Source organism: Nicotiana tomentosiformis, chromosome 8 (assembly GCF_000390325.3).
Source record: "Nicotiana tomentosiformis chromosome 8, ASM39032v3, whole genome shotgun sequence".
NCBI lineage: Eukaryota > Viridiplantae > Streptophyta > Magnoliopsida > Solanales > Solanaceae > Nicotiana > Nicotiana tomentosiformis.
This window is the reverse complement of record NC_090819.1, coordinates 146,298,010-146,315,868: the sequence shown is the minus strand read 5'-3', so window position 1 is coordinate 146,315,868 and position 17,859 is coordinate 146,298,010. Positions and strand designations below refer to the sequence as shown.

Here is a 17,859-nt window from a genome sequence, read left to right as displayed (position 1 = left end):
ATGAAGAAAATCTTGTAAAAGAACCTTGTAACCAAATTTGCACACCTAGTGTTTGATAAAATGCTCAAATGAGCTGAAACCTTGAAAATCTTCCTAATTATGGTTCACTTTGGTTATGCTTCTAAATAGATTGAAGTTGCTAGAATTTTCGGAACCTCGTAGTAATGTAAGTAAGGCTCAAGAAAGATTGGAGCCGTCCGGAGGTCAATTCAAGCAAGAAGGCGAATTTGGAATATCGGCCTAACTTAAAAAAAAAAAAAAAAAGGTAAGTGTCTTGCTTAACCTCGAGTAAGGCTGGCAAGTGGGCCAGGCCCGGTCCTAAGTGGGATTCGCGGGCCCGGTCCTAAGTGGGCCGGTCCTAAACGGTCCCGGACTTCGCGGGCTTATTGCTGGAACCGGCTCGGAACCGGGACCACGAACTAACGGTCCCGGGTTAAGTGGGCCAGTCCCGGGTTAAGTGAGCCCAAACGGGCCTAAACGAGCCCAACAGAAACTTTCTATTTTTAAATTATTATTTTTTATAGAAGTTAGAGGAAAAAAAATAGTAATAAAGATATATAAGCTATATTCGATTTATATACTATATATACATCTTAAAATATATATACATATATATATATATATACTATATTATATATACATAGTATACATCTTAAAATATACTATATATACATCTTAAGATATACTAGATATATATAGCATAGTATAGTAGATCTTAAGATATATATACATCTTAAGATATATAAGCTATATATATATATATAGTAAGATGTATATATAGTATATCTTAAGATGTATACTATCGAATATGACTTATAAACTATGTATATATAGTATATAGTATATTCGATATACACGATATACATATATATATATATATATATAAGCTTATATATATACTATACTATACTATATATATACATCTTAAGATATATAAGTTATATTCGATTTATATACTATATATACATCTTAAGATATATATATATATATATATATATATATATATACACACGTGAGTTGTCGGTGTGATGATGATAGAAATATGGGCACAAGGTGTCGTGAAAAATATGAAAGTGGGCTGAGACCCGTAACTTTTATGATTGTGAAATGAGGTGTCATATGGTGACTTTTACTTGAAAATATATTTATTGAAAAGAATTATATTTGAAAGATAATTATTCAAAAGAAGTATATTCGAAAGATATTTATCTTAAAGAATAATATGTGAAGGATTTATATTTGAAGGACTTGACTTGTTGATTGTACTTGTGTTCCTTATTCGCCTGAGTAATAATTATGATGTTCTTATTGCCTTGTTGTTATTTCACTGGTTGAGTTTGTTGTTATCATTGCTAGTTATTTTTCAGTACTATTGTATACTGCTATACTGTATAGGTTATTTGACTAGTGAGTGTTTTGGTTGTACCTCGTCTCTACTCTACTGAGGTTAGTCTTGATACTTACTGGGTACCGACCGTGGTGTACTCATACTACACTTCTGCACATTTTTGTACAGAGCCAGGTATTGGAGGTATCGGACCTGGACAAAGTTAGAGTGTGATCGCAAAGATTCAAGGTAGAGTTGCTTGGTCGCCGCAGTCCCTTGGAGTCTGTTAATTTTATTGTACTGTTAATTTTTAATCAAACAGTATTGAGTATTCGATCATTGAGATCATTTCGTGTATTATGTTAGAGTTCGTGACTCAATACTACCAGTCTTGGGAGGTTGTTATAATTATTTCCGTTGTTGGTTTCGTTTATAAAAAAATGGCTTCGAAATGTAATGGAAATCGGCTTACTTAGTCTTAGAGACTAGGTGCCATCACGACGCTTGTGGTGAAATTTTGGGCCATGACACGCGGTTATGACAAAAATCAATAAAATTTATCTCGGTCACACATTTGTTTGCGTGGTGCGGATAGGATAATTTTATTCAAATCTTTTCTTTAATAATTTTAATAATTAAAAGTGGATATGTAAAACATGAAAATCCAAATAAAGCATAGTTTATCCAAAATAATTTCAATCCAAGTTTAAGTCAATAAAGCGACTGTGCTAGAACCACGGGACTCGAAAAATGCCTTACACCTTCTCCCCGGTCAACAGAACTCCGTACTCGGACTTTATTTTTGCAGACTAATTAATAATAGAGTCTAACCTTCCTTTGATTAGGGATTCAAATAAAAGGTGACTTGGAACACCGAAAACTCAATTCCAAGTGGCGACTCTGTAAATAAAATAATCCATATTCAAATTTGTCACTTCAATTGGAAAAAACTCTTTAACCCACAATCCATAAAAACACATACATTATCTTTTTGGTCGTGGTTGCTTCCTGTGTGCCTCCCGCTTTATTTTTTTATTGTTATTGGAATTTTCCCCACCTAGTTGGTAATGTTATATGTAAGCACGGTGAGAAAGAGATAAATGCACAAAGGGTGTTGCCGTGCCAATTGATTTTGTAACGACATGGCTGGTCATTTTGAGAGTTAGAGCCCCGAACCCCTATTAACTGCTTTCCCCATATCTATTTATGCTATTGTGACTTGCCGGGATGATTGATTTTGAGTTTCGGAGTATTCTAGGACACTTAGTCCCTAAATGAGAGCTTAAGCCTTAGGATTTGGACTGTAGTCAGAACTGTGTGAAGACGACTCCGGAATGGAATTTTGTCATTTTTTTAGCTCCGTTAGGTGATTTTGGGTTTAGGGGCGTGTCCAGATTGTGTTTTGGAGGTCCGTAGCTTATTTAGGCTTGAAATGGCGAAAATCGATTTTTTGGAGTTTTGGGCCGGTAGTGAAATTTTTTATATCGGGGTCGTTTTCCGATTACGGAAGTTAGAGTAGGTCCGTAATGTGGATTGTGACTTGTGCGCAAAATTTGAGGTCAATCGGACGTGATTTGATAAGTTTAGGCATCGGTTGTAGAATTTTGAAGTTTCAAGTTCTTTAAGTTTGAATTGGAGGGTGATTCATGATTTTAGCATTGTTTGATGTAATTTGAGAGCTCGACTAAGTTCGTATGGTATTTTAGGATTGGTTGGTATGTTTGGTCGAGGTCCCAGGGGCCTCGGGTGTGTTTCGGATGCTCAACGGGTCATTTTTGGACTTAGAGAAGTAGCAGATTTTCTGGTGTTTTATTGCAGAAAAATCCTTCATCGCGTTCGCGAGAGGTGCCTCGTGATCGCGTAGAGAATCTGGGAAAGGCAGCTAAGTTGTTCTTCGCGTTCGTGAAGGTGTGGGACCTTAATCCTACGCGTTCGCGATATGGTCCTCGCGTTCGCGTAGAGGAACGGGGCAGAGGAAGCTTCGGGCATTAAGCCTACGCGTTCGCGAAGGGGTTCCTGCGTTCGCGAAGGGGTCCGTCAGTGGAAGGTACGCGTTCGCGAGAGTATCGTCGCGTTCGCGAAGGAGGAATTTTGGGCCAGTGGAAGATTGTTCATCGCATTCGCGATCGTGATGTCGCGTTCGCGAAGAAGAACGCACCTGGGCAGAATTTAAGGTTAAAAACGAGGGTTGAGTTCATAACACAAAAATTTGATTGAGAGCTCGGTAGAAGGCGAAATTTGGAGAGATTTTCGGAGAAAGTTTTTGAGTAATGATTCTTAACTCCTTTATGGTTATATTCCACTAATCTATGGTTGATTTCATCATTTAAATCCGGATTTTGGGGTTGAATTTGGGAAAAACTTCGCCAACAAAGATTTCGAGTTTTGAAAGGGGATTTGTGGTCAGATTTGAGAAATTTTTATATGGTTAGACTCGTGAATGAATGGGTGTTCGTATTTTGTGACTGTTACTTGATTTCGAGACATGGGCCCCACGGATAATTTTTGAGTTAATTTCGGATTTTTTGTTAAAATGTTGATTTCATTAATTAGATGAGTCTATCATGGTTGTATTTATGATATGTAATTGCTTTTGACTAGATTTGGGTCATTCGGAACCGGATATTCGTGGGAAAGGCATTGTGACCGATTGATTGAGCTTGGTTCGAGATAAGTGGCTTGCCTAACCTTGTGTTGGGGACTTTAACCTTAGGATGTTTGATATAAATTGATGTGTGGGCGCTGTGTACGTGAGGTGACGAGTACATACACGGGCTATTATTGCAAAAATCCCGTCCTTCCTTTCTAAATCATAAACTGTTCTCCCTTATTAAATTGTACTAATACGTTTAATTGTTTAGCTTAGATTAGAGAAGCATGCTTATGTGTTTTAACTGCTTATTTGACATTTTGTGCGCCATGCTTAGTTAAGTCCATACTTTCCTTATCTGTGTTCTGTATAAAATATATAACTCGGTGCCTTACCTGCCATTTAATCTTGCGTTGCATATTTAAATTGGGACTACGGACGTATTCTGGGAGATCCCCCTATCTTGCATATTTATTATGGGACTTCGGACGTATTCCGGGAGATCCCCCAGCACTACGTATTTACTTTGGGACTACGGACATATTCCGGGAGATCCTCCAGCACTGCATATTTACTTTGGGACTACGAACGTATTCCGGGAGATCCTCTTGTACTGCATATTCATTCGGGACTACGGAACGGTGTCCCGGGAGATTTTCCACTATGTTTACCTTGTTCTGAGCCGAGGGCTCCCTTAACGGTTAAAGTTTTGAGAATTTCTTTAACTATGTTACCGTAAATTTTACTTATATCTTTTACTGTTAATTTATTATATTTACTCCTGTAGGGCCTTGACCTGACCTGACCTCGTCACTACTCGATTGAGGTTAGGCTTGGCACTTATTTGGTACCATTGTGGTGTACTCATGCCCTTCCCTGCACATGTTTTCGTGTGCAGATCCAGGTGCGAGCTATCAACCTCGGGGTTAGTGCGTGCTGCAGATTTTAGGAGACTTCAAGGTACTACTACTTGCGTCCGCAGATCTTCGGAGTCCCCTTCTACTCCCTCGCCTAGGGACTTTCTTTATTATCTTCAGACTTTTGTATAGAGCTACATAGATTATAGCATCTTATGACTTAGCGATATTCCGGGTCTTGGAAAATTATTTTCTATATGTCGAGTGGTACTACTCTTGGCTATTCAAGATCTGTTGTTGATCTTTAAAAAAATATTGTGCTTTCTTTATATTTTTCATAATATTAGGCTTACCTAGTCGTAAAGACTAGGTGCCATCACGACACCTTACGGAGGGTTAATTTGGGTCGTGATAAGTTGGTATCAGAGCACTAGGTTCATAGGAGTCGCGAGTCACAAGCCGATTTATTAGAGTCTCACGGATCGGTACGGAGACGTCTGTACTTATCTTCGGGAGGCTATGTAATTGTTAAGAACAATCATATTCCTTTGATTTCCTTGTCGTGCGAGTTATTGACATCAAAATTCTAAAACTTTATTCTATTCTTTCTCACAGATGGTGAGGACCCGTACCAGGAGGACCGACGATCAGGCACCCGAGCCACCTGTCAGAGCCGCCAGAGGTCGAGGTCGGGGTCGGGGTAGAGGACGACCACACGGTGCAGCCCGAGCACTTGCGAGAGCTGCGTCAGAGGAGCCCCTAGCAGCTCCAGCTGGAGGGCCAGCACCGGAGATCACTATTACTACTCCAGCCCTCCAGGAGACTTTAGCTTAGTTCATGAGCATTTTCAGCACTCTGGCTCAAGCTGTACTATTTTTGATAGCTCCCGCTACATCTCAGGCCGGGGGAGGGGCATAGACTCCCGCAGCCCGCACTCCTGAGCAGAGGGTCCAGGTTGATCAGGCCCCAGAGTATATTCCTATGCCCCCAGTGGCTCCAGTTCAGTATGAGACCAGGGTAGCTACTTCTGAGGCAGAGCAGCTTAGACTTGAGAGGTACAAGAAGTACCACCCACCTACTTTCAGCGGACTAGCTTCAGATGATGCTCTGGATTTTCTTGAAGAGTGTCATCGTATTCTCCGCACTATGGGCATTGTGGAGACGAGTGGGGTTTCTTTCACCGCTTTCCAGCTGAAGGGAGCGGCATATCAGTGGTGGCGTGCCTATGAGCTGAGTAGTCCGGACGAGGCAGCCTCACTCAATTGGACTCAGTTTTCAGAGATGTTCTTGCGTGAGTATGTTCCTCAGAGCCTCAGGGATGCTTGGCACGTAGAGTTTGAGCAGCTGCGTCAAGGTGCTATGACTGTATCGGAGTATGCAGTCTGTTTCAGTGAGTTAGCTCGCCATGCACCGGCTCTGGTTGCTACAGTCAGAGAGAGGGTTCGTCGCTTCATTGAGGGACTCCACCCCAGCATTCGGACTAGTATGGTCAGGGAGTTGGAGATGGGCATCACTTATCAGTAGGCAGTGAGCATTGTTAGGAGAGTGGAGGGCATGTTTGCCCGGGATAGAGAGGAGAGAGAGGCCAAAAGGTCTCGAGAGACTAGTCATTATTCAGGAGCTCGTGCACCAGCAGCACGTTATGGTAGGGTTTTTGTGAATCAACCTGTTTATTCAACTCTTCCAGTAGCCAGCGGAGTTCCAGCTCCTCCTAGACCTCAGGAGCCCTATTATGCACCGCCAGTATCCAGTACCTGCCTTATGCACCTGCCTTAGCCTCCTAGTGACGAGGCTAAGGCAGGTCACTCACATTAACCTATACGCAATAATATTAACAACAACAATAATAGAAATAAATCAGGTAACTAATTTTTAATAGTTGAAGCCAACCCAGCAGTCATAACCAATTATTCTTTCAACCAATTTCCGTTGCAGCGTGCAACCCGTTCCCACAATATATTCATTTTGAACCCTCCAATATATTTATTTTAATCAAGTATATATATAGACTTTTAAATAAGTCTGTTGCGGCGTGAATTCCGATCCCCCAATATAGACTTTTAAATAAGTCTGTTGCGGCGTACAATCCGATCCCACAATATTCATATATTTGCTTTCATTTCCGTTGTGGCGTGCAACCCGTTCCCCCAATATAACTTTAAACAACTCATAAATGTAATAAAAATTACTCCAATAAATACCACGTCCAATGAGAAACTATTAAGCATCAAGGTACACAATAATTATAATTTATTTATGAATAAACAATGGCAATTAGAAATTAATTGTGAAAATCGTGGAGAAAATAAGTAATTTAATGTTTAATATGCTAAATGTCAAGTAACAATTAAGACACATAATTCAAGTAGCATGTAACAATTATTGTAGGAATTTCAGAATTTATATTTGACAAAGAATATGAGAGAAACCATTATCATAACAATTAGTTCGTGTATTAAAATAAATTTAGAATTTTTAAATAATTATGCAAACAATTAATTTGACGACGTATAGACGCTCGTCACCTCGCCTATACGTCGTTCACACACATTTCATATAACAAGGGTGGGCCGTTGGACTCTAAACAACACCCGGCCGAACTGTAGGAAGTTAGCATAGAGGCCCAAATAGGAATCTGGTTACAGATAGGAGAAGTTACCACTGCCAAGCAGTGTTATCCACTTCTCTCTCTCGTTTCTTGTTTCTCATTTCTTCTTCTTCTTCTTCTTCTTCTGTTCCAAATTCTTGGTTAGAAATGGCGTCTTTATCAATTTGTAATAATTCAGGGAAACTCTCTTCCTCGTTTTCACCTTCATTCCAACGCGTCTCCGTTCAGTTCCTTCAAACGCACAACAAACACACTTGTTCCCTTCCTTCCACTCCAAGGCCTCTCACTGTCATTTCCATGGCTCCCCCTAAGCCTGGTGGTGGTAAAGCCAAGAAAGGTACTACTTATTTTTGTTTTGCTTGTTTAGATTTAAGTCTTGCCAAATTCTGATAAGGAAAACAAAAATTCAATCTTTTCTGAATATTATTATAAAGCTGGCACTGGAAATGTTCCTTATTACTTCATATAATGTGAGCAGTAAGTATAACAATTGGTCTTCGATATTCCTATACGGCATCTAGAATATTGAATAGTAAATAATTAAATTATCTATCTCTCAGCATTTTAATGTGTTACACTTTTATTTTAATTTAAAAATTAAATAACATAAAATTCAAATAAATTAACAAGAAACATTATATACACAAAATATTACAAAAAATTACGTAGTTTGTATAGGGTTTTATAAACATGGATCATTTTGAGTGAAACCCCAAACTTAAACTACGATTTGAACTATTTAAATACGTAGTTCACATACACATGTTTATATGTCAAATACAGCAAACGACATGAGCTTTAAATATAAAAATGAAGTGCTTTTAGTTTTACATTTTTTTTTTGTGTGAAAAAAACAGGTAAGGGTAATGTGGTGAAAATCTTACAAGCGCGTCCCATATAATTTTGTTGAGCAAATAATACTGTGTGTGAGAAAATGAAGTGGCCATGACTGTGCCACGAATCATACAGGAAATGTGAATGTGCAATTACAAAACATATAGAGTTTAAATTAAACTAGTACATGTGTTAGTTTTGAGATAACAGAGTAATACTACCAATAGTAGGACGAAGATATCGGCTATTAATTTTCTTCTAACGAGCCGATGAGATTATGTCATTACATTCTGATTGAAGAAACTCATTTCTAAACTTAAAGGAAATAAACAAGGAGAAATAAAGAAGAACACGATTAAAAAAAATGTTGTTGACTATCTAATTAGTTACTAAATAAACAAAATAGAAAATATAATTTGAATGTCCTGGTTTCACTTTATTAGATTATTAAAAAAACGAAATGAAAATAGTTAAGAGTCTAAACATGATGAGGAGAATATATGTAAGTCCACATATATTTGTATACATTTTAACAACAAAAAGTTTATAGGAAAAAGTATAGTGTATATTGTTTGGCAATTATTGTTTGAAATAATTACTCTCTCCGTTTCAATTTATTTGAATTCATTTGAGTGGGCACGAAATTTAAGAAAAGAGAGAAAAATTTTGAACTTGTGGTGTAAAATGAGGTATATATATATTGTGTGGTTATAAATCATTGCATAAAGGTAAATTGTTTCCAAATAAGGAAATAAGTCATTCTTTTTTACACAGACTAAAAAGGAAGTATGTACACATAAATTGAAACGGGGGAAAAATTACTATTACTAAGCAAAAGACTCGAAACATTCTATTTAAATTTATATTCTTTTATGCAATGGAAACGATGATAAAAAAATTTATAACGGTGAATACCAATAATTATTATTGGAAAAGTTGTAATTACTCTGTATTACACAGAACAACTTAATAATTAGCAAAAATTGACATCCACTAAATCCCTCTAAGTTGCTTTGTTAATTTCGTCTTTATTAGGTGTTCTTTTCTCGTTTGCGGGACGATTAAAGTGACCAGAGAAATGATGGTAATAATTAGGAAAAGAAATAGTAGTTTAAAGAGTGTGTGATTCATCCTTCATTGCACTGGCCGAAGATACTATTCCTACTAGTAGGAGTATATTGGATGATTGGATTATGCAACAGAGCTTCTAGAAACCCGATCGAGCTTATAGAAGGACAAATCAAATAAAACCAACATGTTGAATTTGGAATTTCTGGACCCCTACGTCATTTCTTAATGGGAAATTGGCCAAATATATCTCTCTAGGTATTGTTCACATTTATCCTCCGTTATACTATCGGGTCAAATCTACCCTCGCAGTTAGCAAAGTTTCAAATTTATCCTCTAACCTAACGGAAAGCCCCAAACCCTTCTATTTACTGTAATTCTTCTTTACAAATCAGTCATCTCCTTCGTGTAATCCACCAGAGAAGAAAAAAGGTCCATATTATAGAAATGGAAGTGTGGAGTTACATCATAATTATTCCCCATGTTTTTGGTTATGCTCAAATAATAAATGAAAGGCAAAATTGACAGTTTATGGGTATGTCTCCAACGGAACGAGGATGAGTGAAATACCGTAGATAATTTGGAAGAGATTTATTTGATTCTTCCGGTGGTCGAAATGCATTCGCTTGTGAAGTTATACTAATATTTACTATTTTTTATGGACTACATGCATAACAAGGCCGTAGGTATCCATGTAAATGCATTCCCTTTCGGATTTGGATTTAGCATGTCATTTGATGCAAATTTTGCTTGCGCAAGCGCCTCTACATGAAATTTGTGACATATGATTCTTTAGTATTGTCTGAGAAATCCTAAATTAAGTGACTGTTTAAATTTATGTCTAGCTTCAGAACATCCTTTCAAAGGAATATTTATTATTGTTCTCATGCCTGGAGGGGGCGAGTTTGTTAAGTCTTCCTGCTCTAAATAATCAAATGGAACAAGAAATCAATTTGTCGCAGATATTTTTTTCTCAAGTAGAGCACACGTAGGGTTAAGTAATTTGTGAGAAACAATTGTAGTAAATAGAAGGAATTTGGGATTTTGGGGCTTTCCGTTAGATTAGGGGATAAATTTGAAAACTTTGCTAACAGTGAGGGTATATTTGACCCGATAGTATAACGGAGAATAAATATAAACAATATATCAAAGTAGATGGGTATATTTGGCCCTTTTCCCTTTCTTAAACTTTGAATGGGTATCCCGTGGCAGCCTTCTAGTTGGGCTTAGGAGGTTTGAAGTCCAAATCTGGGCCTTTTTGGGCTTTCCATGCAGCAGCCTTCAGACCCATAGTTCACCAACGGATAAGAAAAAGAGAGTCACCTGCAACATTTTACATAAAAAAGAAAGTACACATGCGTTCCCTATCCATTGGGATTTATGAATCTACCACTAGAGCATAGTGTATCTGGAAAAGTGCAACTCCTCCTTTATTTTCAATATCAATATTATTAGAAAATGAAGGCAATTGAAATATACTCCTCTGCCTCCTTAGCTTCCGTATCTCGATCGTCTATTTTCAAAAACAAAAAGGTAGCTTCTCCGAGCCTGAGTTTTGGTAGAACGAAAATCAGAGCAGTTGGTATTGTTCCAGAAAAGGCTAGTATTGGAGTACTCCAGGAAGATGAAGAAGAGGCTTCTGTGAAATTTGCATTTGTCAGCGTGAGTGCTACTAAGTAGGACTTGTGTTTCTGTTGGTAATGAATGCATATATACTAGTAATAATTAATATGTATTCTTTGTTCAGTCAGTATTACTACCAGATGGGACACCAGACGTGCAGCTCCGCAAAGCTTGTGGTGGTCAAAAACTTAGAGACATAATGTTGGATGCTAATGTGGAGTTGTATGGACCTTATGTACGTACATGTATAAATATGTGTTCATCATTAATTCTGTTCTTTTTTCTTTTTCTTCTTGCTTTAATTACCAACTTAATTTCCTCTTCTAAATGTATAATGGTGCATGTGTTCTAAGGCGAGGCCTTTGCTTAATTGTGGGGGAGGAGGAACTTGTGGGACATGTTTAGTTGAGGTGAGCCATATACATACATCTCATAGAGTCGTAGACGTTTTATTAATTATTGGCATGCTTTTTAAACTTTGATTATGTCCCTATCCCAGATTACCTACAAAGTATTTTACGGTGCATGTATTAACAATTAGGTTGTTGAAGGAAAGGAGCTACTGAACCCTCGTACTGACAAGGAGAACAATCACGATGAATTAAAACGGGTATGAATCTTCATTTCTTGAACAATTATAACTACTTTATTACAATATATAATATTCTACATTAATTTGTTATATTTTTCAGCATCCAAAGAATTGGAGGCTAGCTTGCCAGGCAATTGTTGGTAAACCCGATTCTAGAGGCATGGTATGGACTAATTATGAATATATATTTCCATACTTAATATAATTATATTGGGTTAATGCGATCTGAAACGTGTGGTAAATAATGTCTTTTGCGCAGATGGTCATTCAACAACTTCCTGAATGGAAAGCACACGAATGGAATTACAGAGGATTACCGCCTATTCAAGAAGAAGAAGAAAAACAATAAGCTGAAATATGGGATAAATAATGTCTTTTGCGCATATGATCATTCAACCACTTCCTGAATGGGAAGCACACGAATGAAATTACAGTGGATTACCGCCTATTCAAGAAGAAGAAGAAAAACAATAAGCATCAATAGATGCTCATCTTTATCCTGATATGACGTTTGTCTTGCTTTACAGCATTATGTGCCAATTTATTCGTAGCCTAATAGTGGAAGAATGACGACAATCTGCTCCTAATTGCTTTTGGGTCCATTGAACTTCGTTCTTATAAATATAATGTTACCGGCCCTTATTTTTCTTAATAAAAGACTAAGTTAAAAGAACCATTTTCCCTCTGTTTTTATTTTCAATTATTATTATTATTACTACTAATTTTTATTCTGCCACTCATGAAACTCTAACAAACAAGAAAGAGACAGAGGAAAGAAACATAAAAATATCTTCTCGATCCTACGTAATAAATTGTTTTTTTTTGTAACAATGGGAAGGACTGACTGGATGATAGAATTGATTATCTAAACACATAATATACCAAAATTTGTAGCTTCAATCATACCAAAAGAGTAAGTACAGACTATAACAGTAAACAGTGAAGGATGATATAGTAGTTGGGGTGCTGCACAAATACTTTAACTTGGACAACTAGTCAGTTAAATTAACGCGTCACTCGTCATAAAGGGTGCAAATTTTATAGAAGAAACAATAATTTTCGTAGGAGTTGAGGCTAACTCCGTTTTTGAGTACCTTGTCTTTAATAATGCATATATATATAATTGAAACCTATCCTTTTTTTATCCTTCTCTCTTCATCCTCGATCTCCCAATGTAGTAATTTTTTAAAATATAATAGTAAAAGGGGACTAAAACTTCCCTTATTATGCACGAAGAAGAACAAGCATCTTGTATTTAATCTTTGACAATATTAAGACTTTTTATAAACGAACCAAATCGAGAAATATTTTTATGTACTTTTAAAACTTTTAGTTATATAATTTATATATATAAGTATATAATTTTTATAATTTTAAAAAAAAACGAACCAAACCGACATATAAATATATATTTTTTATATATACTTTTAAAACTTTTTATAGAATTTTCTTTAAAAAAATGTCTAGAAATATTTGCGATTCTCTTATGGGAAGTAATATTTAGTTAAATATGAAGTGCTCCATATTTATTAATTTTAAATAATTGATTATATGATCACTTTTTTATCAAGAGTGAAATACGTCAACCTCTTTGTTCTTCCATATTTATATGTCAAGATCTATTAAATTCTTATATCTTTTTTGAGTTTGAAATGGTATTCGATAATTTTAAATTAAAGAGAACAATCATTTTATAGGTTCATATTTATTTTTATGTTTAATTATTAAATTTGGTTTATCTTGAAAGTGTACATCAACGTAAAATTATTGTTAGATGGCTAAAAAATAACTATCATGTGTTACTAAGAAAATTCTTCCATAAGAATGTTTTAATAGATCATATATTTGTCATTTTTTTTAAATTTTTTTTATTAAACGATATTTACTTATAAAAAATTTATCAAAGTAAAATTGAATTAATATTCACATAACAAAAAAAACCCAAAAACCCGACAAAACTGAACCAATCCAAACCGATATAGTTGGTTTGGTTCGGTTTTTATCAAAACCGAACCAACCCGGTCCATGTACACCCCTATCTCTTTTAATGAAAAATATCATACAACGAAAATATGTTTTTGTTTTGGGTTGCCAAAAAATGACTTAGTTTCTGTAAAATAATTACCAAATGCAATCCTCAGTCTTCCCTATATATTGGTTGATCTTGTCTATTGAAATGACAATTTATTTTTATGTGTTTAGTGCGTTCACATAAGATAAAGATTTGCTAATAGTAGCCAAGTTATTTCTGCAATGGTTGTAATGTTATTTCTTTGACTTCAGAATACCATGGAATTGCCAACTTAAGGCTCACTCATACACTTTCTAATGGGTGTATTTTTCAATTATTTTACTATCTTTACTGCAACCTTCCTCTGAGATTTCTTAGGCACATACATGAAACGGTTTAAAGGGTCCGTTTGGCCATAAAAAAAATAACTATGTTTTATGTTGGGCCGTTGGACTCTAAACAACACCCGGCCCAACTGTAGGAAGTAAGCATAGAGGCCCAAATAGGAATCTGGTTACAGATAGGAGAAGGTACCACTGCCAAGCAGTGTTATCCACTTCTCTCTCTCGTTTCTTGTTTCTCATTTCTTCTTCTTCTTCTTCTTCTTCTGTTCCAAATTCTTGGTTAGAAATGGCGTCTTTATCAATTTGTAATAATTCAGGGAAACTCTCTTCCTCGTTTTCACCTTCATTCCAACGCGTCTCCGTTCAGTTCCTTCAAACGCACAACAAACACACTTGTTCCCTTCCTTCCACTCCAAGGCCTCTCACTGTCATTTCCATGGCTCCCCCTAAGCCTGGTGGTGGTAAAGCCAAGAAAGGTACTCCACTATTTACTTTCCTATTGCCACTCTTTTTGTTTAGATTTGGGTCTTGCCAAATTGTTGCTACTTATCATAAGGAAAAAGAAAAATTCAATCTTTACTGAATTTTATTGAATATTTTGGCAGTGACTGGTATTATAAAGCTGGCTCTGGAGGCAGGGAAGGCAACACCGGCTCCACCTGTGGGGCCGGCCTTGGGTTCCAAGGGTGTTAACATTATGGCCTTCTGTAAGGATTACAATGCCAGAACTGCTGATAAAGCTGGTTATGTCATTCCCGTCGAAATCACCGTCTATGATGTCTGTTACTTTCCCTTCATAATCTCTATTTTTTAATGTCTATATATATGGGGCAGCGAACATAATTTTTGAGAATTAAAGATGATCCCTTTTAACGTTTGTATCTGATTATGGTGTTCATGTTTTGCAGGATAGAAGCTTCACTTTTATCTTGAAGACCCCACCTGCTTCTGTTTTGCTGCTCAAGGCTGCAGGTATCCTCACTTTGCTGCTTCCAACTCCTCTAATATACTATAATTTACTCAGACATTGTCCTATAATGTGATTGCATCAACTACTGAGGAACCCTTCCATCCCATCTGATAGATGCTTTCTGCTAATTGTTTCACCATTTTGAATTCTCATAACTCGCTGCAGATATTTCATTGAATTCATTTTCAGCCTCAACTACTTTAATTTTGGCGATTTAACACTTTAACTCCACATGCTTCACTACTAAGGTTTAGTTTAGAGGGAAGTCAGGATACCTAAAAGATTCTCCACTTTTCGTTTGGAGTTAGTGGAAGAGATGAATTCAGTTTAGCTTGCACACGGATATAGCCACATAGGAACCAGGGGCGAAGCTATGTTGGCCCAAGGGTGGTCAACTGAACACCCTTCGCCGAAAAATTATACTACGTATAAGGTAAAATATTACTTGTTATTGATTAAAAAATAGATTTTGAACACCCTTGCGTAGCCCACTGACAAAGGATGTTCAAAATTTGAACACCCTTATTGAATTTCTTGGCTTCGCCACTGATAGGAACGTTGTCGTCAACCTAGTGAAGACAGTAAGAAAGGTCAGAAGAATGCGCATGGACAGTTGATCACTTGATCTGCTGATAAGTGCCGCCAAATAGTCTTGACATATGTCCTTCAAAGTCTTATTATCAGAGATAATATGCTCAAGGACTTCGCGGTTAGTCGAGGTGGCTACTCTGGTGCCGAATCAATGTGCAATATCAAGTGTCATGTCAAGCTAGTTTTGGATGAGGCCATCATATCCTGGCCTATTACTACCACACCCTTGCTTGTTGTCCTCAACTTCAATTGTCGTGGCTGCATTTTACATATGACCACTGGATTCTATGTACAAGGGCAACTAGTGGACCTGTCTGCCAGAAGTCCCTAAATATTTGATTCTAATTCGAGATCATGAAACTCGTAAAATCTGCTTTAGCTCAATAGACTATAGACTGTAAGTCTGAAGATTACTATTAGAAAAAGTCTATAGTCTACAGGCATGGGATTTTATGACAGCAAGGAAGATGAAGGGATAGAATTGGCTGGAAACGGTTAAACGCCTCCTGTGCACTTTCTAAACAAAAGACTCCCTTGAAGTCAACTCAATATACTACCCCATGATCTTGGCTTGATTCGGGTATTTGAACAAGTGTTGGTCTATAACAGGTAAATGCCTCACTGTGCACTTTGTAAACAAAAGACGCCCTCGAAGACAACAACTTGATATACTATCCCATGATTTTCCCTCCTTCCATAGTATTTTGGTTTTTATAGTAGGATATAGACATGTAGGTTTAATTATATACCAGATGGCAAACTCTCTTCTTTGGTTTCCCATGTTGCTCTGCTAGATGGTTGAGGGAGGAAAGGAAAAATAAAATTGAAATCTGAATTAGAAAAACTGTGACTCTCTCTCTCTCTCTCTCTCTCTCTCTCTCTCTCTCTGGTTGGAGAATTACAGACCCGTCGAAATTTTTTATGTTTTGGCTGCGGTTCTCTACTTATAGTTCTATGATCGACCAAATCAGGCAGTAGATTTAAACATTTGGTGTTAGGATTGACAACATCATTGCTGAATTAACCTACTCCATTGGGAATCCTAAGAATGCAATCCCACTATGTGGAAGTCAGGTGTCCACTCAAAGTAGTACATATTGTAAATGTGAACTTGTCCTTGCATACTTACTCGATCTTGAAGAGTACCCTGTTTGTTATAGCCTAAATGTTATCTTGTGTGGCTGCATACAAAAGTTTGGACTCTGAGATTTTTGGTTAGTTATGAAAGATGTAAATCTGTGAGGTCACTAATGGACTAATATCTTTGTAACTTTGTAGGAGTGGAAAAAGGTTCAAAGGACCCACAGAGAGAGAAAGTGGGGAAAATAACTATTGATCAATTGAAGACAATTGCTCAAGAGAAGTTGCCAGATCTTAATTGTTCTACAATTGAATCTGCAATGAGGATTATAGCTGGCACTGCAGCAAATATGGGAATTGACATTGACCCTCCGGTTCTTGAACCTAAAAAGAAAGAACTTATATATTAGTTTTGCGTTTTTCTATTACCATGTAATTTTTCCCGGTTCTTTGAGCACCAGTGTCAATCACATTAGCCTTGTATTGATTAGAAGCAATTGGAAGAGAAGTAGCTTACCTCCAGAATGGCAGTGGAAAGCTTAAAGTCTTTGTCAGCCAGGGGTGTGTCGCTTCGCTATTGGATAGTCAGTTTTCCATTTGTTTCAATACTCTCTCTTGATCTTTCATTCCTTAATTTCTTTTGAATATATGATGAATGCCTAGACACTCTCTGAAGTGCTGACTGAGAAATTTAATTTTGTCCCTTCACAAGTACCTGGGCAATAACATTCTCATTATTCATCAGTAGACTGGTGAAGTTGAGTTGAGGGCACATCTTGCTTTTGTCACTTTTAAGCTTAAGTGCAGGAGTATTACTTTACAAAATGTTTTAATCATAAACATTTGCAATGCTACGAACTAAACAGCGATTGAAAATTCCATCAACTACACCATTTATCATGTTTCAGCTATTGTAGACGGGGACCAAGAGAGGACGGCACAAAACGTTTACTAATAAGAAAGCTAATACGTTCTTCAAAAAGAGAAGACAAATCGTGGTATATTTCATTTGTGCGTATGTCATAATGTTTATGACTTGTAGCTTTAAATGTAAGTTGTTAAAAATTTCACGTTGTTGTAATGTATTGTAAATAGGACATCACAGCCTAATATATTGGAGAATTATGAATATAGCAATATAACCTTTGATTTTTGAAGTTTTAGTGCAGAAATACATAATAGTGGAGTAATATACAAAGCAAAGCCAGATCGGACCGGTTAAAAGGGTCAAACAAGGACTTTCTGTTTGGCAATGGTAAACGTTGTTCCATGTCATTGACAGGTCGAAACTTTATTAATATTATAGATATATGTTTTAGAGTTATCCTGTCTACATTGTAAGAACTACTATAAAATAGTAGATT

General features: G+C 36.7%; 2 protein-coding genes and 1 long non-coding RNA gene across 4 annotated transcripts; 2 read left to right on the top strand and 1 right to left on the bottom strand.

Annotated features, from left to right (window-relative positions):
• Nucleotides 1-7,468: 7,468 nt before the first annotated feature.
• LOC138896999 (uncharacterized) lies at nt 7,469-14,309 on the bottom strand. Its single transcript, XR_011410714.1, has 2 exons — nt 14,178-14,309; nt 7,469-7,584 (listed from the first exon to the last, which is right to left on the bottom strand). It is a non-coding gene; the product is annotated as an uncharacterized lncRNA (long non-coding RNA).
• On the top strand, nt 7,530-12,086 carry LOC104094862 (photosynthetic NDH subunit of subcomplex B 3, chloroplastic). Of its 2 annotated transcripts, none has more exons than XM_009600879.4 (7): nt 7,530-7,719; nt 10,879-10,946; nt 11,032-11,142; nt 11,261-11,317; nt 11,449-11,517; nt 11,600-11,662; nt 11,759-12,086. In XM_009600879.4, exons 1-7 carry the CDS (start codon nt 7,530-7,532, stop codon nt 11,846-11,848), a joined length of 648 nt encoding a protein of 215 aa, XP_009599174.1. In that variant the 3' UTR covers nt 11,849-12,086. The 2 variants fall into 2 exon arrangements, with proteins under 2 accessions (XP_009599174.1, XP_009599173.1); XM_009600878.4 differs by having other exon boundaries at nt 10,780-10,946.
• On the top strand, nt 14,048-17,159 carry LOC104094861 (large ribosomal subunit protein uL11c). Its single transcript, XM_009600877.4, has 4 exons — nt 14,048-14,330; nt 14,460-14,632; nt 14,763-14,826; nt 16,694-17,159. Exons 1-4 carry the CDS (start codon nt 14,141-14,143, stop codon nt 16,903-16,905), a joined length of 639 nt encoding a protein of 212 aa, XP_009599172.1. The 5' UTR covers nt 14,048-14,140; the 3' UTR covers nt 16,906-17,159.
• The last annotated feature ends 700 nt before the right edge of the window (nt 17,160-17,859 follow it).